The following is a 24,786-nucleotide window of genomic DNA, read 5'->3' as shown; positions in this document are numbered from 1 at the left end:
GTATTAAACAAAGCGCAGAGGGGCGCAACCCTAGTACACAGGGAGTATACAAAGGAGCGACTAAGAAGGAGAAAAAGAAGAAGAAAACATAAAAAGGAAGTCAGGGAAGCTAAACACTAAGGGCGCTAGCCAACCAATAGTCCAAGTGAAAAGGGTGTACAAGAAAAAGTGTCTAAGGTTGTCAATGTTCCTAGACGAGTCCTCGAAGCATCTAGCATTCCTCTCAATCCAAAAGCACCACATAAGGCAAAGAGGAACCATCTTCCACACAACGGCGCTACGAGAATTGCCTCCCGCCCACCAAGAAGCATACAACCCCCTGACGCTACCAGGCATCACCCAACACAAACCAAAACAAGCGAAGAAGCAAAGCCACAATTGCTTCTTGAGACAGCCTCTCAAAAGAAGTCTCCCCATGCCTCCTATAGGCCCATATTGTATATTTCATCTAATTTTATCAGTCTATAAAAAGCTTAGGAAAAGTATTTGTCAATCAATAAAAAGGAAAAGAAATGTAGAAGAGGACACCAAAAGTATCTTTTGACATAATGCAAGAAGATGAGTTCCATCAAGCAGTTAAAAAAAAAAAATTTCTTTTTTTTTTTTTTTAAATTTGAGATATAACAATACATGACAAGCAAGTGATAGGATTTACATGTATAGCATGTGCCCCTAATTTCCATATTCTGCAACAGAGTAATTAGGATCAACCAAAAACAATTACAAGTCCAGGAGTAACTCATAATAATTTACGGCATTCACAGGAAAAACATGAGATAGTAAGCCAATAACTATCATGGTCAATGCATAGATACCCATAGACAAGGCTTGCAATTACAAAAATCAAGAGGGGCAAAAATACCTCCAATAACCATATTATAATCTATGTTTTCATCACTAGAGCTGTCATCCACATAGTCTTTGTCTTCTTTTGTCAATTGCAAGATCCCAGGATGGTTGCATATCTACTAAAAACAATAAACTTTCTCCATTACAACAAAATACATAGACAAAGTAGTAAGATCAAATGAAAAAATATGATTTTATATGACTAACGACCTTCTGCTCAAACAGCAGTAGTGAATTTATTTTATTTTATTTTTAAGTCAGCAAATGGCAAATGATTTTGGCAGCATCCAATAATTTCAAGAATTATTTAAAAGTTCCAATATGTCTAATAATGTTAAATTATATTTAAAGAGATTAGCTCTAACAATTTGGCATCTAGAGTTTCCAGAAACTTTTGTGTCTATGTTTTGACAACCCCATCTTTAATTGATCTTGTAAGCTTATCCAAATCCAATGCAAAGAGATAAAGACTTGATGTTAACTCTCAACATAAACCTATAGTGATAAGAACTCAATTGCATACCTTCACTAGTTCTCACACTAGTTATAGCTTTATCATATATGCTTTCAATCACATCAACATACTTCAAGGGAATTATTTTCTTGTCCAAAATCTGCCGCATTACCTATCTAGGTAAAACATCTTTAGCTTTCTCTATGTCGATAAATGCCATATGGAGATCTTTACTTATTGCTATATTTATGTTGACTATCCTGGCATAATAACAATCGATTATCTCATGTTGTTCTGTGTCTTAGCTAATGATAAATCGCTCTCCCAAAGTTCCATCATAAGTTGAATTAATTCGAGCAAATTTGGGTATCTCCTTCATTCTTGTATTTAGGTATGAAAGTGCTTTCCCTCTGAAGGAGATAGTGCCTAAAAGCTCTCTAAATACTCTCTTTTCTCTTACTTCAAAGTACCCCTCATAAAATCCTTTTAATCTTCAAGTAAGGTGATAAAATAAGTAAAAGGTTACAAATATAAAAGAGCAAATTAATTATTCTATATTTTTATGTTGATATGCTTGAACATATGCATGCCCATATGCATAAAAGCACCCAACAGTGCATCACAAGCCAACCCTCTCAAGGGCCTTTGTGCCTACGCATGGCCACTTGCCTAAACTCTCCGAGTCTTAGTTCAAGGCTTTTGTAACATTCATGTCCTCAAGTCTGGAGTGTAGGAGCCTTAAGTGACATTTCTATAATTATGAAGATTGTATAGTACGTAGTCTGGAGAGTAGGAGCCTTTGTCTCATTTCTATAATTATGTAGACTAAATGGACACTCTAGGAAATATGTCATAAGCCCAAGGCTGAGAGAAGCTGAAGCAATGGTTAGAATCTACAGTCAGGCAACTTTCCAAAGAAAAAACTGAGATTCAAATCAAAAAAAGGGCTTCGTGTTCACAAAGACAGATATTTACTCATGCTAGGTGAGTAATAGCTCAGAATACTCTTTAGGGGGGAGTGCCTAGTTGGCGAAATATTGGACTAGCCACTAGTATGAGTCTCTTTCTTAAACTTTCCTTTCAGCTGGCGGCTCTCATCATTGTAACTCTCTCAATTATATTAATAGAAGAACTACCCCCTTTTCACCTAAATTCGTTTGTTGTGCCAGCTAAACTATTTTGCCTCTGCATTGCTTTACTCTTCCGACAAAACTTGCTAGACATTAAACTGTAATGTCGGTGTGTGTGCCTTCTGAGATAATCATTGGATTACTTGCTACGTGCTTGGGCACAAGAAGGCCACGCAGTTGGGAAACCTCTAACTAGGACCATGACATAGTGGCAATGTCCATACAATGTGCCTAGGTGTAATAATGCAGCTTTGAGAACTTCACAAGCAAGCAAACAAGAAATATACCTGAGCTAAGGACTGGTACCCAGCAAAAAAGCTTATGGAGACCTTGTCCTTGGTGGTGAATCCATGCACATCAAGGAATCTCTTGTATAGTTTCCTTTGTATGGGAGAAAGCTTTACAGCTATCACAAAGACAGTTTTAGGTGGCAAATCCTTCTTCACCACATTCATGTCCATTCTCTGGACAAATCCTTTTAACTGTTCATAAAGGATATGAGACCTTTGGTTCATAATTTTAACATCATCAAGAGTTGAATTGGTATGCTGACCGTTCTCTATAGGATTTTGGAAGCTGCACATAAGGAAAGCATAATTAAGATACATGGTAATAACAAAAATTGACAGCAATCAGAATAATTAAGGTAAAGAAGTCTTGCCGGTTCCTAAACTCATGGCTGCTTCCAAGAAAACCCTCTCTTACAAAATCAACCATCTGTTACAAATGAAATTCCAAAAAGTTTCAGAACAGTGAAACAATACACACTACATAAAAATTCAAAAAAAATTATGGTCTTTCTGTTAACATACGCAATAATATTCCATGAGGTTGTTTTGAAGAGGTGATCCAGTTAATGCAATCCTTCTCTGGCATTTCACTTGTTTCAAGGCTTGCGTCCTATCAGCCCTAATATTCTTAATCAAATGGGCCTCATCACAAATAAGTATATCCGGTCCATCCTAAAGATTGAGAAGTAAATTTTGTCACATAAATGCAATAAATAAAAGAACAAGGTGGAAACAAGATTTGAATGAATAGCAGTGGCTCTACTGAACCGCTAAAGAATTGGAAACAAGATAGTAACGATACATTTAGAACATGCAAATTGAACCAGAAGAAACATTCTCTATTGTAAATCTAGGCAAACACATAATGCCTTTGAAGAAACTTGGAGATTATTTATAAGAGCTGATTACTTAACTGATGCAATAGGGATGAACAATTATTTATTTTTAACTTGGCCAAAAACATGCAATGACACTGTTGTACTGGAAAGAAGAAAAAATTTGTACGACAAAAAGAACCATATGCAAAATAGTGGAGACAACTTAAATGAAAATCTATCATGATCTGAACCTGTTCTCATACTATAAAGTTTAGGTGTCGTACAACAATAACTCAAAAATTGGATAGAGTGATTGAATAAGCCAAAGGCATAATGCAAGAGCATCAAAATCCCCATTTTGCTCTGCTCAAAGAAGATCAGGCAATGACTTCTACAGGCAACAAAGGAGTGGTTATCTTAACTCAAATAAAGCAAGCTTAAGTCCCAACCAATTGGGGTTGGCCACATGTATCTGTTTTGCTATTTAGTGCTGCCTAACACCATATTCTCCATCAGACTATTATCAAAAGGCAATAAATAATTACCTGAAATGATCTTTAATGCAAGAAAAGCATTATGTAAAGAACGTCAGAAAATAATGAGGTGGTTTTAGAGTATAAATTTTTTTGATAAGTAAATTTTTTTTGGTTTTAGAGTATAAATGAATATCATATAAATCACCAAGAAAAGCAGGCAATGACCAACATGAGGACCATTCCAGAGACTGGTCTGAACAAGAAAGCCCTACACCAAGTCCACTTTTTCCATTTGGGAAAGACAAGAAAAGTTGATGGGGCACATAAAGCAAGTGGCTCATAGTGCATCTTGCATTGATGCTATTGATAAGCAAGTTATATCTAACGTAACAAAGGACCTATAGAAAAAAGACCTGTGTGACGAGATGCCTTTTTTCATATATAAAGTTTACTTATACGAGGCAGAGTCTCAGTATTCAGGGACTATATAAAGGAGCGAACTGTACACCAATTTTTTTTAACATCACGTCATAAGAAAGAAATATTTTAGTCATGTCAAATGAACAACAATAGCCACAGTATGGTCAATGACGTAGAACAAATGAGTGACTGCAAAACTATGGAGAGCAGTGCATGAAGTCAATAGCCCTAGAAGATGTATGGTCAAAAAGAAATGACAAAAGTAGCAACCACAGGAAAGAAAACAGAAGGCCTCACAGCCTACCATATCATGGGAAATGGAACCCCAGCAATAGCAGAAAGGCAGAAAAGAATTCACAACGCCCCATGCCAAACTTAGCTGATTTCAATTTTTAGAACTTTCATATTGAAAGCAAGCAGATGATACATAATATAAAAAATTAGCAGGATGGAACGTATGTGTTGTCCCTCCCAAATTCATTAAATAATTGGTTTTCTAACAAGTAGTGGTATAAACAAAATTTGTTTATAGCATCTGATGATCTTATGTTCAGGTATCAAAGTTCTTCAAACCATTGACATGCCTCCAAGTTTCAGTATCTTTTCTTCCCCCAAAAATTGAAGTGCTTAATTAATTTATAAACAATTAATGTAATTCTAACTACTAAGAAAACAAGATGATAAATGACAATCCTACCAAACACTGTATACAAACTAATTTTACAATTTGATCAACACAAGTAATACTGAAGTCCAGTAAGCTAGAATACCCCATAATCCACTTGAAGTATGGAAAATAATTAGAAATTTTTAAGGGATGTTACTGAAGAGAATTTAAGATTTCACCTGCAAGGCATAACAAATTTCTCTAGCCATGTGCCGATCCTTCATATTCTTTGCAAGGGATAAGTTCCTAAAATTTGCATAGCCAATCAAGAAGACACCACCCTTAGCCCTCCACTTTGCAAACAATTCTGCTCTTCTTTCCCTGTGAAACCACATTATCAAGTCAATATGTAGTCACAGGTGACCAATGCAGGAAGATATAATGACGTTCATAAATCATAAAAACCTGATCTTCTTTGATCTTTCAATAAAAAGGATACAACAAAGAGATGGGGGAAAAACTATTCACTTTTTCCATGCTTTTGACCTATACAATCAAATTCTCTTATCAAAGATGGAGTGCCATAAAGATCAAGGCTCTTTATCCAGAAACGAGAACTTCAAAGGCTGCTCCCCATACCAATCATCACGCCAAAACCACACTTTAGATCCATCTCCTACCTCTCATAGCTCACATTTTTAGAAAAACCTTCCCACTCCCTCCTTTATACATTTCCACACTCCACAGCATAGGCCCCCCAACCTCCTTAGAACACCAACCTTCCCTCAAACTACCATATTTAATGTCAACCATCAATCTCCACAAAGCCTCCCTCTCTCTAGCATACCTCCACAACCACTTACCCAAAAGGGCTCAATTAAACTAAATCAGGCTTTTCACCCCCAAACCCCCTAAAATTATTGGAATACATATTTTCGACCACTTTACTAGTGAAAATTAAACTCATCACCAATACACCCCTCCCCCCCACCGGAATAGGGAAAATGGGCAAATAATATGTAGGTAAATTAGAAAAAGTACCTTTTTTTAAAAAAATAATAATGTAAGACTTTCTTGAAAAAGCGAAGGCGCCCTTAGGTTGTAACGACCCAGGTAAAAGCACTAGTCACATCTGCGCTATTGCCCCAAACGTGGAGCTTCCCTATAATTCATTATAAAGCTTAGTTTCACCTAATAACTAAGTAATGTGGGACTTAGCACCCATTACTATCTTATAAACTACCCTCTATGTAGGCTACTTCTCATCTTCCCAATATAAGACCAGGGTGTTACAAACTCGCCCTCTTAAATTCCTAACATCCTCGTCAGAGCCACGTCATGCAGTGCTCTAGTACTACATGATCTGGTGTTATTAGGTGGCTTTGATACAATTTATAACGACTCAAGGAAAAACGTTAGCCACATCTGCGCTATTACCCCAAAATGACTAGTCACTTTGAAGTTTCTCTAGAATTCATTATAAAGCTCAGTTTCACCTAGTAACTAGGCAATATGGGACTTAACATCCATAACTATCTTTATAAACCACCTAGTTTATGTTGGCTACTTCTCATCTTCCCAATATGGGGTCAGAGTATTACATAAGTACACAGGCTATATACACAGGAGGTCTCACAAGCCCAAAACCCAAAAAAACAGCAAGAGCACCCACAACCCAACCCAACTCAAAAAACCCCACCAACCCAACACCCACAAGGCATCAAAGCACAAAACCCTCCAACACTAACAAGCATGAGCTAACCCTTTCCACACTTAGATGATGCTCCTTTCGCATCATAGTTAATGGAGCATTCCAAATTCAGAAGGTCCATTCTACCCTTGACTTTATGAGGGGTGTCCTCTATTGAGTTCCCCTCATCCCCCAGCAAAGCTCAATCCAAGAAAGTGGTAGGGGGAAAATCATCCAATGGGTACGGAAAGTCTTCATCCTCCCAATCACTTACCACCAACTCCGAAGGTGGATCAAAACCAAACGACCTTTTAGAGGTTGACCCAAACCTAGCCCCTGCTCCCTCGCTATAGATGGGGCACTGAAATTTGACAATGACTCCATAATTAGGCATTCTTCATATTCAAAAATCTGTTATCCCTCAATTTGCAGTTATAACGCCTCACAGGTTTAGGGGTCGGAAAAAGTAACTCTAAACTATTTAGTCACGACACTCGAAGTTGAAGCCCCACTAGTGCCTGCCGGCACCAGTCTCGTAGACCCAATAGAATGGTCTACACCAAACTCGGGCACACTAGTCATGCTAGTAGACCCACCTGAAGAACCAAGAACCACAATAGTCTTCTCAAGGGAAGAAATGGGATCCAAAACTACCAACGAGGGCTAACAGTTGAGGAATCCACGCCGAAGAAGACTCTTCGCTGAAACATAGGGCCGAGCCAACTAAAGAGAATGCAGAGGAATCTGAGAGCTAACCTTAACATCCAATGAATCTGGCAGAGGTCGTCGAAATCTCCTCACTGACAGCAGAACTCATCGCACCTAGCCCTGGAATGGGCAAAAAGGAGTTGTCGGCTACCACTAGGCATGCAGGACCACTACTAGCTTATCTTCAGTCGCGATCACTATACCCAAGACCTCCTACAGTGAAACGAGTTGAACGAAAGCAGGCCTCACCGAATGAGACCCAACACGCCGAAAAAAGTCAAACGTGATCTCCCAACCTGGACCACCTCCATCGATTTCACTGATGGATTAAAACACGGAATAGGAGGGCACGATATCGAACCCGCACCCAAACCTGACTTGTGACCAAAAACCGTAGAACCTAAAAGACCACAACCCATGCCCATACCTAGAATGGGTGCAGGCTTTGCCACAAAACCCAAACCCGAAGAGGGTTTGGGATTAGGTTTAAAAAGAGACTTGGGCCTAAGCTTACATTTACAGGCCCAAGTTCTTCTCCCTATATGCCACCCAACAAAGATGGGCTTACGGGTCAACCTAAAATCGATGCAGCCCAACAACTCCAACCCTTCCAGAAGCATCCGAAAAGCTCTATACATCTCAGTTTACACTTCATGGAGATGAGCCTTCCATGCCATGTTCTTCCCCTCTCCACGCACAACCCCATCATCTATAACGTCACAATCGTCTACAGCAAAGAGCACAAAACCATCAGTACACTCCACGTTACCTTGCACAGAGGACCCTTGTTGAGTGTCAGAAGACTTGCCCAACGGATTCCCAGCTAAGAGCGCATCTATACCCAATGGTTCTTCATAGCGCCTAACCAGAGCCTCTTCCATCGCTGAAGTGCACACCTGCGCTGGCAACACCATCAGTGGAGAAGCACAGGGAGTCAATCTTGGCTTTAATAAAAGTCAGCACCTTACTCAACTCGCTAGCAACGCGATTGCATTCCCAGCTTTCACACCCCTCTGGAGCAAAATAAGCCCTTTCCGGTCTCCTTCTGCATAAACCGACAACTCCAAGAACCATCCATTCTAATTTCCACCTCTCCTAACCATAAGAACCTTCAAATCCTCCCGGAATGATTTAACAAAATCTTTGACTTCCGAGTTTCGCAGCATTGCCTCCATCGTCGAAACCACCCAGTTGAGACATTGGGCACCCAGCATCATTGAACAGGCATAATTCCTCCTCCTTTCCTCCAATTGAGCCACCAACTCCCTTCCAACACAGAGAAGACAAAATGTTTGACCTCCACAAAAAAGCGCGTCTCCATCTCCACCTCGAGTGAACTGTACCTCCAGACGCCGCTCACATCAAAATCGAGAAAGGTGGGTCTTCTAAATAAGAGACCCCCACATGCCTACAACCCACGAAGGCCAATGTCACAAACTGTGACTCACCGGCAAGATTGAAGGACACGAGGAACTTTACGCTTCTTGGCGCTCCAATGAAAGAGAACACTGCACCCCCCACCAGCCAAGAACCAAGAACCACTCCAAAACGATTGCGATGACTACAACCTGGAATAGTGGAGCCTGTCGCGCTAAAAAGCAACTAACCGAAGGAGAACCCTAGTGGGACGCGCTTGCACGTGCCTCTGCTAAGAGAGAGAGAGGGGGGAGGGAGGGAGAGAGAGAGTACCTTTTATATCAGTTTTGCCTCCCTTTGATAAATAAAGCCTCTTCCAACCCACCAACCTAAGTTCCATCCTCTCAATAATGCCATTCCAAATGGAAGAAGCCTTCTAAGGAGCTCCCAAAAAAGACCCAAATACTTCATCGGCATTGAAGCCACTTTACACCCAATAATGCTAGTCAAACCCTCCACATCACCAACGGGAACCATCTCTGACTTAGACAAGTTTATCTTCAAACCCGGCACCACTTTAAACATAAGAAAAGGCATATCAATAGAAATAACTGTCGCTCAACTAAGTCCAGCAAATGCATGCATCAAAACACTCCTCGATCATAACACTTCCTAATAGGTCCATCAAGAAAGGGCATGTCTAACAAGTCCAAATCATGAAATTTGTATGGAAAGATATATTTTGAGGCATGTATGGAGTACATTAAGAAGTATGAAGATATCCATATTGTTCAAGAACATCAACACTCACCATAGAGAAAAATCCGTGTGTATGTGTATGTGTATGGTTTTATAATTGACACTAAGAAAGAATATTAAACCTTGATACATCTTCCAGCATGAAAACACGAAGAGGCTTTAACTCTGAAGGCCTCCACTTCATGAACTCTTTCCGCCAATTATGCAGCACGTTCACAGGAGTAACAATGAGTGCAGTTCTTAATCCAAGGTCAATACTTCTCAAAGCAGTATACAAGAAAGCTATGACCTGAAAATACAATTCAACAAACACACAAACCAATTCCATAAAGTAACCAAAGAGCATACAAGCAAAGCAAAGAGTATCTCCAGATTAAAAACATATACCATTAGGGAAAGTAACTAAAACAAGAAAATCTATGATCTGCTAAGAAAAAATGCAAATTAGCAACTCATTCATGGTCTTTGGGCGAAATGACATTTCCTCCCACATAAACAAAGGGCGGAGGGGTGAGGTTGTGAGTTGTACTTACCAATCAACAAAGGTTCAAACTCTCTGATTCTTAGATTTACAAAAGAAAAGACAAGGCAACTGCGTGCAGGCCTTGGTAAGAACATATATGTAAATTTAAGAAATAATTCCAAGTAATTGGCATCATCAATGTGACTCTCAAACTTCTACTCATGTCATGCAAGGTCTCTTGTTAACCCTTTTTGCTCCAACTCAATCACATCATTCTTTTGCAGCGCATTCAGAGGTCTTCATCACTCCACCAATACTCTCGTGCTCACACATTCTTCCAATAGGGAAAAGCACATCATAAAACCATGCATGCACACACTTGAGCATACACTGCACATGAGCCAAACAGACAACATATATACCTGAAAAGTTTTACCAAGCCCCATGGTATGAGCTAGAATGCAACCAAGACCTTTATCCCCAGACTTCACTTTTCTGATGGACTCTATGACATTTTCCCACATAAATCTTATCCCTGCAACCTGCAATAACAGATCACATTACATCATAAGAAATTGTAAGAAAGACAACTCCCAACAGAAAATCATCCAAGAGAGCTATCAGAGTGGTAACAAATAATTCAAACCGGAAACCTCATTAGGAATTTTCAAACCCCACCCCAAAAGTACCCAATCCAATTACACAAACTCAAACCAGCAGAAATATAATGCCAAGACTCAAATTGGTGTGCAAAAATAGTATCAAAGATCAGACAGGCAGAGGGAATATAGAGCCACAAGAATATTATAGGCCAATCTGGAACAGTTTGGACAAGAATTTCCTCCGAATTAAGTTTCCTTTAAATTGGTCAGACAAGGTATACTTCACCAGAATATATAAAAATCAAGTAATAGGGACCACATTTTAGGGAGGATCAGGCATACAAAGATCAAGCAATCTAATCACAGGCAGACATTAGACGAGGCTGGTTAATAAATTCAAGGCAAAGAACGTGAGATACAGCCAAACAGAAACACCAGCAAAAGGAATCCATGTGAAAAGAAAAATGTGCAAGAAAAAGGGAGGAAACCTGATGGGCTTTCAATTTAGCAGAGATGCTTGGAGGAATTCTGACAGCTTCTTCCCCTTTCTCTCTCACAACATTCACTATATAACCTGTTGAAGTGTCACCAAGCACTTCAACATTAGCACCTTCAGATAAATTCCCCATACAGCCCGCAGAGCTCATCGTCTTAGCTTTGGTAGAAAACTGAACTTGTAAAGATTTCAAACGTTCTTGACGTTCCTACAAAAATTCAAAACATGACAAATAGTTTGTTAACCCCAAAAATATGGCTGAACAAATCAACCAAAAAATAGGTACCTTTTCGATTGCAATTTTCCTTCTGGTCTCTTCTCCTAATTCGGCATCGTCAAGGATCCTCCGAATTTTCTTTTTCTGCCTTCTCTTGGAGCTGATACAAAAGCAGAGTATATGACAACTAGAAACAAGAAACAAACCTACTAAAATTTATGATAGACGAAAAATTTCATAGCTCAAAATTAAACCCTATCATCCAAGTCACAAAGACTGACCTGCAAAGCTCATTAGCAACAAAATAAAAAAACAAATGCAAGAACCAAGGCAAGGAAAACATACAAATTCGTTTAATCATCATGAAATATGGCTCAACCTCATTCTTTGATTTGTTAAAATAACCAATGAGCTCTAGCTCAAATGGGGATTCCATCCCTCGTAAGAACAGATGAACAGTAAAATCATGGGTCGAACACCTACTGGGTGCGTATTTAAATTACTACAAATTAAAAAAAAAAAAAAAAAAAAACCCTAATAAATATCTAAAGAAAATACCCTCTTGGTTAAACCAAAAATTCGCAAGTCATTACAACAAACTCTTTTAACATTTAACATTAAGCTTACATTATTAAAGAATGAGAGAACAGTACTCTTAGTCTTAATATTAGGATTTAATCTGTAATTTCTCTTTTCCTCTTTCATTTTTACCGAGGTGCCCCTTTCAGTATTCGCAGTGTACTTGGGTTGAGGCCCTTTGGCACTTCTTTATAAACATAATACTCGTCCAAAATAGGAAGAAAAAAAATACAAAAAAATATCTGTAAAATACACAACAAATCCTCATTCAAATTACGGGATAATTTACCTGAATGCAATATTTACACCTGCATCTGAATTATCAGAATCACTATCAGTGCTAGAAACCATCAAATCTCCAGATCCCATAGCTTTCTCTAACTGTAATGACAATCCTTGCAGTAGACTTGGTTGGCAGCAACAACATTTCCAGCCTGATGTCTGAATCTCAGACAAGCATTCTCCATCGATATTTCTCTTTATACAAGTGGTACAGAACAATGTCTTGCATGATTTGCAACTTACCAAGTCATCACTTCCTCCACACCAACCACAATAACACTCAGAGCAATCAGGATCCTGCCACAACTAATTAACTCAGTGCAAATTCCAACATGAAATGGGACAAATATTTAATTGCAAAGAGACATTTAAAAACTCAATAAATCAGCTTGCAATCAAATCCAAGCCATCTTGTCCACCACATTTATTAGGAAAAAAAAAAAAAAAAAACTCTAAATTTTCTCCCAACCTAAGCTTTTACTTGACTAAACAAAGACATCTCAGATCCAACTAATCTATGTGACGAGCCATAGCTGCAGACCTGGCAGCCAGGGGCCACAATCACACATTATTGATCTGCTTCCTGAAGAAATCGAAGCATTTCTTTAATCAGAATTATCTCCAATATACCAACTCACAACCATTCTTCCTATACACTGATACCATCACCATCACCAAACATTCACCACTATTTTCAATTGCCATTGCCACCACCACCATTAGAACCTGCCATACAACCCTCGTTGCTGGGCAACATTACAATATGAAAAATGATGCCTACACAACCATTGATCACTGTTCAGTATAACCCCAAACAGGTTGGATCCAGCCAGCAGTTCAACACCGTTAACGTTGGAGACAAAATCATTAATCATATATAAATCTAAACAGGATGGATCCAGCCAGCAGTTCAACAGCAACAATAACACCACTAATAAGTATTGTTCAGAAAACCTGGGAACAAGATTTGCTGACTTAAAACAAGTGAAAACCGAGTTGAAATCCCATTTTAACATCCCAATTCGACAAGGAAGAGAGTGACCGATTTTGGATGAGATTTATAGAAAAAAATACAGTACTGACGTTACTAAGAGACCTTTTAAACCCATTTTACCTCATATATAACACAGAATATGGGCTGCTATTTTCTGCCACGTCATGAGCATAAAAGGCCTTGAAAGAATGCTTAATTCCTAAAATTAATTCTATCACAGTTCTTTACCAACTCCCAAGTTCAGATGATTTTCTCTAAAGATTAGGATAAAATGTTCATAACTCTTCTTAAAATTCCCCAATTAGTTGGGGAATTTTAAGAAGAGTTATGACAAAGTTATAAGAACGTCTTTCTATTTTCGTAAGAGTTTTGAGAAATTCAAAGTCTCCTTATAAGGTCTATCTCTCATGATTGCAGCTATGAAATTTCAATTCGTCCTTTATCATATAATATTATGGTCTATACTATACCACAACAAATTTTAGAACCTCCTTCTTGCTAGCTGGATGCAAAGGAAAAGTAGTGGTAAAAATTCCAGTAATAACTCTATACGCACCTCAAAGTCTTGCAAACTTCGACACTTCCTGGATGGCAAACTATTTATTTCAAGCAAAGAACATAGTAATACACTAAAAAAAAAGGATCCTTCCAACAAATAATCAAAAGCTCATCCAAAGAGACAGAGAAGGAAACAAAAGTCAATATTTATATCATTTGTAAATTCTCAACACACCCAACAAAAGTTACTTTAAGTCCATACCTTCACCTGCATCTTTTCTTCCATTAAGCATTTGCAATCCCGGCAAATGATTACTTTCAGAAGCGGATGTTGGTGCACTTCAACAGATATTTTACTACAAGCAGTACAGTCAAACTTCTCATTTGGACTCAGGGAAGTAAGAGAACCAGCACCAGAGTCTCCGATTTTTTCTTTAGAATCAGATTGAGGGTCCACATTCGCCACATTGCAAATTGAATTATCCTTCAAAGAATGAGTTTCATCATCACTATCTATGACAATAGTCCGACTCTTCTTGTTATCATCTTTTAGCTCCTCACTCTCATTTGGGCGCTTGGAGCCTCTGGGTTCAGTATAATCAGGCAAAGCAAACTCAGAAAGCAATGAATCACCATTACTTATTGGTCTTTTCTCACCAAGATCAATAGAACTTTCAGAACCTTCAAGAACATCAGTCTTCACACTCTGGCATGCAGCCTCATTTTGATTATTAGGCACAAGTTTCCCATCTTCACAAGTTTCATTATTTGAAACAGGATTAGAATTGTCAAGGCAAGAGGTGGACTTGTCTACATCGCTTTCTATCATACGATCAACTGGGGAAACATTTTTCTGATTGACCTCCAGAGTCGAACACAAAAACAGAAGGATTTCAAAAAAAAAAAAAAGGAACATCATCATGTCAACTCAATCATCAACAATGATAACTGAAGAAAACTTTAAACAGTTTCTAGACCAACGCAACAAAATAGAATAAAGACAGCACAAAGAAGAGACCTGTTTACATCTCTTCTTGTGTTTCCTCCGTTTCAGATGAATTTGCAGCTTCAGATCTATTTGTGCATCTTCTTCTTCTTTAACCTGTAAATGTACACCAATAAACCACAATTTAAATTTAGTCTAAATAGATATCAATAAAAAAGTTCAAAAAAACTAAACAGGTTCATTCTATTTTGCATCACAGAATAACTGCGAATGTTTGCTGTTTCCACTAGCGAACATGCAAAATGGGGGTGGGTTCGAAAGTTCGTTTTTGGCATGATATTTGGTGTGGGGATTCCGCTTTGAAGCATGCTTTCCCGTCCTTGTTCAACATTGCCAGACATAAAGAAGCTTGGGCGAAGGATAACTTCATGTGGAGGAGTGGGGTGGTCGAGTGGAATGTCATTTTTGTGCGGCTCGTACAGGACTGGGAGATGGATTTGATTTCTGCTTTCTTGGACCAGTTGTACTCTTGCAAGATATCCACAGGTTCTGAGGATCGTATTCGATGGTCTTCATCTAAGAAAGGCAAGTTCGAGGTTAAGTCACTTTTCAAGGCCTTGTCTAATTTAGATCATGAGGTGTTTCCTTGGAAGAGCATTTGGCGAACTAAGGTGCCTATGCGAGTGGCTTTTTTCGGGTGGACCGTGGCCTTAGGCAAGATTTTGACTCACAACACCCTACGGAAGAGGAACCTAGTGATAGTGGAGTGGTGTTGTATGTGCAAGAAGAATGGAGAGTCAGTCGATCATCTTCTTCTCCATTGCGAGACTGCGAGCATTCTTTGGCATACTATTTTTAATCGTTTTGGGTTGCATTGGGTCATGCCTTGCAAGGTGAGGGGCTTGTTCGATTGCTGGTGGTCGGGAGGGCGTTCCCGAAGTGCGGTAGTGTGGAAGATGATCCCTCTATGTCTTATGTGGTGTATTTGGAATGAAAGGAATGCTAGATGCTTTGAGAACTCCACTAGGACCATAGAGGAATTGACCCATTTCTTCTTCTTTACTTTGTATTCTTGGACAGCCGCTTGGCTTGCTCCTATAGGGATCAGTTTCTCTGATTTCCTTTTTCATTTTTCTCCCTCTTAGGCGCTCTTTTATACTTCTCGTGTATGTGGGTTGCACCCCTCTGCGCTTTTTATATCATTATTACTTATCAAAAAAAAAAAAATGCAAAATGGAAAATATGCCTAGCGCATATAAATATTCTATAACTATAAACTGCATCCACCAAGAGAAATGACCCCAACAATTTATGAGTTTCTCATTTCAGTAATAATATTAGTCTCGTCAAAAAACTTGACAGAAAACTAAAAACACTAAAGATATGCATCTGCAAAGCATGTATGCAAAACACATCAATAGTCTTTAGGTAAAGAGGTCTAGGCAACACATGCCAATTGCCAGAGTACTAGTCTACACTTAAAATTGCTTGTGTCCCTTCTCTGTACAAGGTCTAACCATTCCACTTGAATAATCAGAGTAATTTTTATCTGTTCCATAATATTTGTGATTTAACCTCAAGGGGTTGGCCCAAGTGGCGGAGGCTTTGGTCTTAAGGTTTGCTCCCTTCAAGGTCCAAAGTTCAACACTTCATGGGTGCTCTTGAGGCCACACCCCCTAGTGAAAAGCCAACAATTTAACCAGTTCCGTGTAGAGAAACTTCCGAGGGTACGTTGCACAGGACCGGGGTTTACTTTGCAGGAATGGGTCCGACGGGCCCTACCTTGGAGAGATTCCCCGACATCAAAAAAATATATATATTTGTGATTTAATCAAACAGTATCAACTGTCTGAAAGTGTAGGCAACGCCTAATAATATGGGCCTATAAATTGAGAAAAAGTAAAATCAAGAACTTTTTCAGGAAACTCAATATATTAATTCAGGATAATCAACTGAATGGTAGCACCCTCCAACACAGAGCTTAGAATAATTTTAAAATGAGTACACATTCATGATAAGTTGTTTTAAATTGATTACATTAAGAAACTCATTTCCTTATTTTCCACTTCTGTTCTCGACCATACGCTGAAAAAAAAAACAATCCAATTGAGAAGACATATCCATTGCCAAATGATTTATTTCTGCAACCATGAAAAGACTCCCAGAGAAGGTAAAGAAACAGTGCTTTTCCACTTTGTTTTTCATAATTGGGTTAAAAACCAATTTTTATTAAACAGAAATATCCAGCATAAAGTTAGTGAACCAACAGAAAGAAGGCTGGTAGGGGAGGGAAAGAAACAGTGATATATAAAGGAGCAGAACAATGTTGGCAGACCTTTCTAAAATTTTTCTTTTGTTCTTCAGAAAGATCTAGTTCTTTTTCATTTGCAATAGCAGCTGCAACAAATGGATCATTAGAATTGCCATCAATGTCATCAATCTCTTCCACCTGAAAGATTTTTTAAATAACTTGTTAAAAGAGAAACAGAGTTAAAATAGAAAATGAGGATAACTTCCATCTAGTTTCTAAAATAAGGGAATACAATAAATTAAACTGCTATACAAGGCAAACAAAGACAGCAAATTAACACAAAATAGGGGGCAGAAAAGGGAAAAACATTGCCAGAGAAGCCCTTTTCAATTAGATAGAGAAACTCATACATCATAGCTGTCATCAATCTTCATTCAAATTATTAAAAAGGGATTTTCCTTCTATGCTATTCTTCAAACTTAGTCCTTCAATGGATGCTTTTTACTCACCCACCTCATCTAAATAAATTCATTCTAATATAAGGTTGCACAGAATAATCAATCCAAATCATCACCAATCATACCAGAAGTAGAAGACATACATAAACAAATGCAAACAAAAACAAAAAAGATCGAGCAATAGTAACATATTGTTAGAAAGAGTATTATTTTAATAAAGGAAAAAAGGGCAATTCAGTCAATTTATTATATTTTCCCTTATATATAAAATAAAATAATGAGAGCGTCACATTACATTCTGAGCCTCCCCCTTTATTGCTAACTGTAGTTTGATATGGTATCAAAGCAGATCTTCGGTAGATTGCCTTTCAATTAATTTATTCTTTCTTGTTTTTTGAGCCTTCTTTTCCAGATTTTTTTAACATATTGTTTGATATGGTATCAAAGCAGATCTTAGGTAGATTGCCTGACACTAAGCCCAAATAATTGACTGGCGGAGCACTTATCACAGCCACCATGATGACAGAAGTAATCACCATAGTTGAAACAAAAGTAGCTTTCCAAAGATACAAAGTAAAGAAAAATAAAGCCTTAATCTCCTCTAAAGTGTTGTCACGGTCTTCTAAACTTCTATAATTTATTTCCTTCTATAAACACCACAACAGATACGAAGGCACCATCTTCCACACAACAACACTCTAAACGCAACCAGCAGTCCACCAACACGCGTACAAGTCAACTACTCATCTAAGCATAACCCAAGACAATCCAAAGCAAAGTTGTCGAAGATTAATTTGGCTAAATAAGAATTGGTCCATGTAGGCAATGTCGATAATATGGAAAGTCTGGCTCCTATTCTTGGATGCAAAGTATCTTCTTTGCCTATAAAGTATTTGGGTCCACTAAAACTTCTTTTTAAGGCCAAATCTAATTGGGATGGCATTATTGAGAAGATAAAGTGTCATTTGGCTGGTTGGAAGTGGTTGTACTTGTCTAAGGGTGGTAGAATTACTTTGATTAAGAGCACCTTGCCTAATTTACCTACATATTCCATGTCCCTTTTTCCCTTCCCTACTGGCCTTGCTAATCATATAGAGAAGTTACAGCAGGCTTTCTTGTGGGGGTGGAATTGGTGAAGAGGTCAAATTTCACCAAATTGATTTAAGGTATATACTCCAATATCTCGGGGGGGGTGTATGGCACTACGCTTGTGAGAGAGATACTCTTAGGAGATTGGTAGTGGATAATAAATATGTCAGTTCGTGGGGTGGGTGATGTTTTAATGATTTTTTTTTTATATAAGTAATGTTGTATATATCAAAAAGCGTAAAAGCACCCCAAAGTACACAGGACATATACACAGGAAAACCAACACAAGCCCACAAAAGACCCCCATACAAAAAGCCTAAACACCCACAAAAACCTAATCCCGCAATACCAACCACTATAACCCCAACTAATCCCTAAAAACAAGGCATTCCTACACTTGCAAAGCTGTCCTGCCTTTGCCCCGACTAGAGCCACTTCCTAAAGCCTCAAAGTTAATGGAGCATTCCAAATTTTTAAGCTCCATCTTCCCCTTACAATTTGAAGCAGGAATCCCATCTTCACAGAATCAATCATCTTCAATAGCTGAAAAAAGATCCTTAAGTCTTTTCTCATCACCCTCAAATGACAACCCCAAAGTGGAAGCGTCTCCCATCGCATTAAGCACCACCTTGAAATAGCCCTCCCTCCCCACCAACAGAGTGGCCGCCACATCCTTAGCCAACAACTTCTTATTCATCTTATTTTTCAGTTGCGCTCCTATATTTTGCTTCACTCTCCGATAATACTTCTGCTGAGACGTGGAATCAGAAGGGTAAATAGGTGCTCCCCCCTCCGACATTACTAGACGAGAGAGATGAAGTCTTACACCCAACTCAGCCGCCCCTGAACAAGAACCACTAACAAACTTTGAACCTGCCGTCGAGGCGGTGTGAGTGAACTGTAAACTACCATTACAAGATCCCTTAGTAGACAAGAGCTGAAAGACAGTAACTATTGACGGAGGGTTCCTTAATGTAGAGTCTTCCTTCACGGCCAGGGTCAACGAAGAAAGAGAAGAAGCAAAACCGGTGCTCGACCTCAAAAATCCACGCCGGAGCAAACCCTTCACCAGAGATGGTTTCCGATCAACCTTAACGGGAGCTTCCTCCACCGCTGGAGCTACAAAAGCCTCCATCGGTGCAGCTTCCTCAAGGTCCATACACACCGAAGTCTTGATACTATCACTGGGTTCGTCGAATGAGAGGTTAACAGGTCATGTTGGGTTTGTCTTTTAAAAAATATTAGGAGAGGTTGTGGGGAGTTTTCTTTTTCTTTTTTTTTGATAAGTAATAATGATATAAAGCAAAAGCGCAGAGGGGCGCAACCCACATATACGGGAAGTATAAAAAGAGAGCGCCTAAGAGGGAGAGAAATGAAAGAAGAAATCAGAAAAACTAATCACTAAAAGAGCAAGCCAAACGGCCGTCCAAGAGTAAAGAGTAAAGAAGAAAAGATGAGTAAGTTCCTCTACAGTCCTAGTGGAATTCTCAAAACATCTAGCATTTCTTTCAATCCATATACACCACAAAAGACAAAGAGGGATCATTTTCTAGATTTACTAGATTTGAGTTCGTTGATGGTTCTAAGATAAGGGTTTTGGAATGCTCCTTTAATTTTGATGCTTGAAGCAGTAGCTCTAATCAGCGTAAAGGCAAGACTGCTTTGCGGGCTTAGGCTTCTTTGGAGTGTAGGGCTTGTTCTGCGGTTTTAGGGTTCTTTCTTGGGGGTCTCTTTTTTCCAGCGTTCTCCTGTATACTTCTTGTATACTAGGGTTGCACCCCTTTGCGCTTTTGATATGCAACATTATTTATCAAAAAAAACAAAAGAACGGGGAAACCGTTGCTCATCTATTGCTCCATTGTGTAATAGATAGTGTCGTATGGAACTCTATTTTTGCTTCTTTTTTCAGAATAGAGTAGGTAATGCCTCAACAATTGGTGGATCTCTTTGCTTGTTGGAGAGGGCAGTTTGGTAGACATCATAGCATAGCAATGTGAGATATGATTTTGTCTTGCTTAATGTGCTGTATTTAGAGAGAAGGCAATGATCAAAATTTTGAAGATCATGAGTGGACGGTGGCGGAATTAAATGCCTTTTTTCTTCAAAACCCTTTACCACTAATGGCTGCATATGATTGTTTTCATATTTCTAGTGTTCATGATTTTTTTTATCAACTTTTTCTTGATAAGTGTCTCTCTATACTTCTACTGCACTTGAGTCGCACCCAATTGTGTTTTAGTGAAATCCGTTTACTTATCAAAAATAAAATAAAAAGTGGAACTCAATCTGTCACCTCATTGACTCCAGGAAATTTAAGTCCCATCACTGCAGCTTGCTGTGGAGTGCTGGCCAAGTAAACAGAGGCCCAATGCTTACTGCCAAATGAAGAATCATCATCAGATATGCCATCAGAAAATATTTTGTTGAGAGAGCACCAATCAACCGCTGGATCTTCAGTTACAGCATCCTTGCTTCTATCACCAGTAAGTTTTTTCTGCAGAAATCCGCTTGCACCCTCCTCCAATAATTTACCATGTCGTCTGATCCCACAAAAAATATCCATATAAGTTAAACGATAAACCTTGCAGAATTTATAATGCCAAAAGGGCAAAACAATACCTTCTTACAGGTTGGTGGATTTTAAGAAACTTCTCAGTATCAGCTATTGACTCAGTAATTTCACTAGTCATCTGAGATCCTACCCAGTGTACCCTCTTTTTCCAAGCTTCAGTGCAGCAACCATTAGGAGCCTGACTTTCAATCCACTTATAAAGGCTTGGTAGCTCAATGCCAGCCCCATCAAGTTGTTCCTGCTCAAAGTAGACAGAAGAAGAATGATATAACTACACTTTTTTTTTTTTTTTTTGATAAGTAATGTTGATATAAAACAAATGCGCAGAGAGGGGGAAGAACCGTCATTCGACAGACAACAAGCTAAAAAATAGACCAAGTAATATTTGCAACAACATGGTCATATAACTACATAAAGAATAATGATAATATAGCAGAAAGCAATAAGCCATATTTCATGTCAAAAAACTATTTTGTAAAAGATGGAGGTTGTACAAACGCTAACCTCAAAGTAAATACAGCATGTTCAAAATCAAAATTGAGAGGCTGATTCCGGTTTAAATGAAACCCATGTATGGAAATCCGACTAAGTCCTAATACCATCCCTAAATTATGAATGATTAGATCGGAATCTCTACGTCAAGTTTAATATATGATACTTTAGCCAATGAGTTCTCAAATAGCACCTCTATTCTAAAACAAAACCAAAAAGAAAAAGGAGGAGGGGGAGTTAACAATGACAAACAATAAAAAGCAAAGATCCCATGTGACCAAAGAATAGCAACCATCTATCAACGTCATTGTTCCTATGGTGACAATTGAGTCTAATTTATGGCCATTTAACATAATTCTTATAAGCTTAATGCATTTGATAATTTTTTTTTTTTTGATAAATAAGTAAGAATATCATTGCAAAACGCAGAGGGGTGCAACCCAAGTACACAGGAAGTATATAAAGACACCCCTTTAAAGAAAAAATGAAGAGCATAAATCTACAAATTGATGCATCAAAGAAGCTTGAGGAATGTTCAAAACACCCGCCAAATGGAAAAACAAATTGAGAAACCTATTGCTGAGCTCCGCCATTGTCAATTCCTTATCTTCATAACATCGAGCATTCCTCTCCCTCCAAATAGTCCACATAAGGCACAAAGGGGCCATTCTCCAAACCTCCATCACCATTTTATTACCTCTTTGGCCTTTCTAGCAAGCTAGGAGATCAATAACATTGCCATTCATTACCCACTTCACATCAAAAATGGAAAAGAGAACACTCCAGAGAGCACGAGCCACGTCATAGTGGAGGAGGAGATGATCAATGGACTCACCACTCCTCTTACACATACTATACTAATCCACCACGGTCAAACCTCTCTTCCGAAGATTATCCAATGTGAGAATCCTTCCAAGGGCAGCCTTCCACACAAAGAAACTAACTTTGAGCGGGACTTTAACCTTCCAAATACTCTTCCACGGGAAAGAATAGCTCCCCACCTCGTGCCTCTCCTCAAAAGAAGGAAGCACACCGAAGAAAGAACGTACCTCAAAAAGCTTCCTCTTTGAAGGGGTCCACCAAATGTGATCCACCCACCCAATCATGACACCGAGTCTCATACAATTTCGCATAGAAAGTCACCACCACCTCCACTTCCCAATCCTAAGCCGCTCAACAAAAAAGAACATTCCAATGTGCTTCCTCATTCATAATCTGCAGATTATCACTCACCCAAGCCTCTTTGTTTCTTGCAATACGAAACAATTCAGGGAAAGACTCCTTCAAAGGTTGATTACCACACCATATATCATGCCAAAACCTAATTTGGGTGCCATCACCAACTTCAAATCTGATGAACTTCGAAAAAAACTCCCACCCTCTTCTTATATGCTTCCAAACCCCTACACCAAATGGCCTCTCAACCTGTTTGGCACACCAATCTCCCTCCATGCTTCCATATATTACCTCTACGACCTTCCTCCAATAAGCTTCCCTCTCCGTAGCATAACGCCATAACCATTTTCCCAATAAAGCTTGATTGAAACGACGCAAATTTCTAATCCCCAAGCCACCATCCTTCACAGGATAGCAAACTAAAGACCATTTAACTAAATGAAACTTAGTCTCCTCATTGGTACCGCCCCATAAAAAATTCCTTTGCAACTTCTCTAACCTCTTTGCCACACTCGAGGGAATGAGAAAAAGAGATAACAAATAATTAACTGCTCCACATATTCAAAAAGAGTTTATGGCATTTCTTAGCAATCTATATTAAGATTAATGAGTTGACATGTTAACGTTGAGGAAAGAAAAATTTATGAAAGTATACACATATATGCATAAGATGAAACCAGCTTGGCAAAATCTTTTAGCATAGTACTAGATGTACCACCCTAGTCTCATAATGAGAAGATGAGGTATAGCCCACATAGAGGGGTGGTTTTTAAAGATAATTATGAGTGCTAAGTCTCACATTGTCTAGTTACTAGGTAAAACTAGACTTTATAAGGAATTCTAAAGAAGCTTCAAATTGACCGGTCCTTTTGGGGTGATAGTACAGATGTGTAGCTAGCGTTTTTTCTGGGTCGTTACAAATGATATCAGAGTCACCTAGTAACGTTAGACAATGTTGTACTAGAGCATTGCATGACGTTACCCTAACAAGGACACCAGGAGTTTAAGGGGAGTTTGTAACACCTCGATCCCATATTAGGAAGATGAATAATAGCCCACATAGAGTAAGTGGTTTATAAAGATAGTCATAAATGTTATATCCCACATTGTCTAGTTACTAGGTGAAACTGAGCTTTATAATGAATTCTTGGGAAGCTCCAAATTGACTAGTCTTTTTTGGGATGATAGTGCAGATATGGCTAGCGCTTTTCCCTAGGCCGATACCCTAGAGGACTACAATTAAATTCTACAGTCACCGGGGATGGGAGAGGGAAGGCTGTATGGGCCTCAAATGCATCAAAAAAATTGAAACAAAAAGGGTATGGGGCTATGCATCGCATCAAGGTTTAGATAAGGATTGTATAGCATATATTCCACAAACTTGGAACTTCCGTAAGTTTAACAGCCATGCCAACAAGGTAAAATTGCAGATTGAACCATAGTCTTATGCAGCCACTACCCATTTGCAACGACTTCCAATGTCCAGAGGACAAGTTGCCTAAAGTTAGATATTGAACAAGAAAAATGCATGATAATTTATAAAAATAAAATAAAATACGAACAATGTAAAACTCAGTAAGCAATGGGATGAAAAATAGGTCAAAGGCTAGCCAAGATAATCTTCAATTTGTGTAACAAGAAGAGGCAAACTATTTCTTTCAAAATATGAATAGGAAGAGTCACCCTCAAGATACATGCAAGCATCAAAATATATAATCCAAAATAAAAAGATTTATTGGAAGTCATAGAAAGAAGCAAACCAGCAAATGAGCACTCTCAGTCTCAAGCTCATCAAGCACAACTTCCCACTCTTCCGTAAACGTAGCCATTTCATCTGCAACAGCTGTTTCCAACTATTGACAAGTACAAACACATAAGTTACATAAAAACAACAAAATCGAAAAAGAGGGGGAGAATAAGAGAAACTAACCTCTTCCCCAAGGAGAGTCTGTGTCAACTCCTCTCTAACTTCACTCTCCAGTTTGGCAAGAGATTCCTTCTCAAGTGCTTCTTGAGCCTCTGCAGCCTAATATGAGGATTAGAGAACCTTCCTAAAACAAATTAAATAACACATGACATTTATACTATGGATACATTACAAGTGCACCATCCAT

General features: G+C 38.6%; 1 protein-coding gene across 4 annotated transcripts in view; it reads right to left on the bottom strand.

Moving 5' to 3' along the window:
- ATRX (P-loop containing nucleoside triphosphate hydrolases superfamily protein) overlaps window positions 1-24,786 on the bottom strand; it is a 47,995-nt gene that overhangs the window by 14,172 nt on the left and 9,037 nt on the right. For 2 of the 4 annotated variants that reach the window (XM_059579676.2, XM_059579679.2), the window contains exons 4-20: window positions 24,603-24,698; window positions 24,433-24,525; window positions 21,052-21,242; window positions 20,726-20,972; window positions 16,970-17,083; window positions 14,707-14,790; window positions 13,951-14,550; window positions 12,204-12,493; window positions 11,405-11,495; window positions 11,111-11,326; window positions 10,443-10,562; window positions 9,680-9,846; window positions 5,284-5,425; window positions 3,246-3,395; window positions 3,095-3,150; window positions 2,721-3,009; window positions 863-965 (exon numbers count right to left, since the gene is read on the bottom strand). In XM_059579676.2, the coding sequence (XP_059435659.1) occupies window positions 863-965; window positions 2,721-3,009; window positions 3,095-3,150; window positions 3,246-3,395; window positions 5,284-5,425; window positions 9,680-9,846; window positions 10,443-10,562; window positions 11,111-11,326; window positions 11,405-11,495; window positions 12,204-12,493; window positions 13,951-14,550; window positions 14,707-14,790; window positions 16,970-17,083; window positions 20,726-20,972; window positions 21,052-21,242; window positions 24,433-24,525; window positions 24,603-24,698 (3,049 nt within the window). The remainder of the gene's footprint in view (window positions 1-862; window positions 966-2,720; window positions 3,010-3,094; window positions 3,151-3,245; window positions 3,396-5,283; window positions 5,426-9,679; window positions 9,847-10,442; window positions 10,563-11,110; window positions 11,327-11,404; window positions 11,496-12,203; window positions 12,494-13,950; window positions 14,551-14,706; window positions 14,791-16,969; window positions 17,084-20,725; window positions 20,973-21,051; window positions 21,243-24,432; window positions 24,526-24,602; window positions 24,699-24,786) is intronic. The other 2 variants (XM_059579677.2, XM_059579678.2) reach the window with 2 other exon arrangements.

Source organism: Corylus avellana, chromosome 1 (assembly GCF_965113065.1).
Source record: "Corylus avellana chromosome 1, dhCorAvel1.hap1.2, whole genome shotgun sequence".
NCBI lineage: Eukaryota > Viridiplantae > Streptophyta > Magnoliopsida > Fagales > Betulaceae > Corylus > Corylus avellana.
Note: the sequence above shows the minus strand (reverse complement) of the source record. Positions and strands in the feature narration are given on the sequence as shown.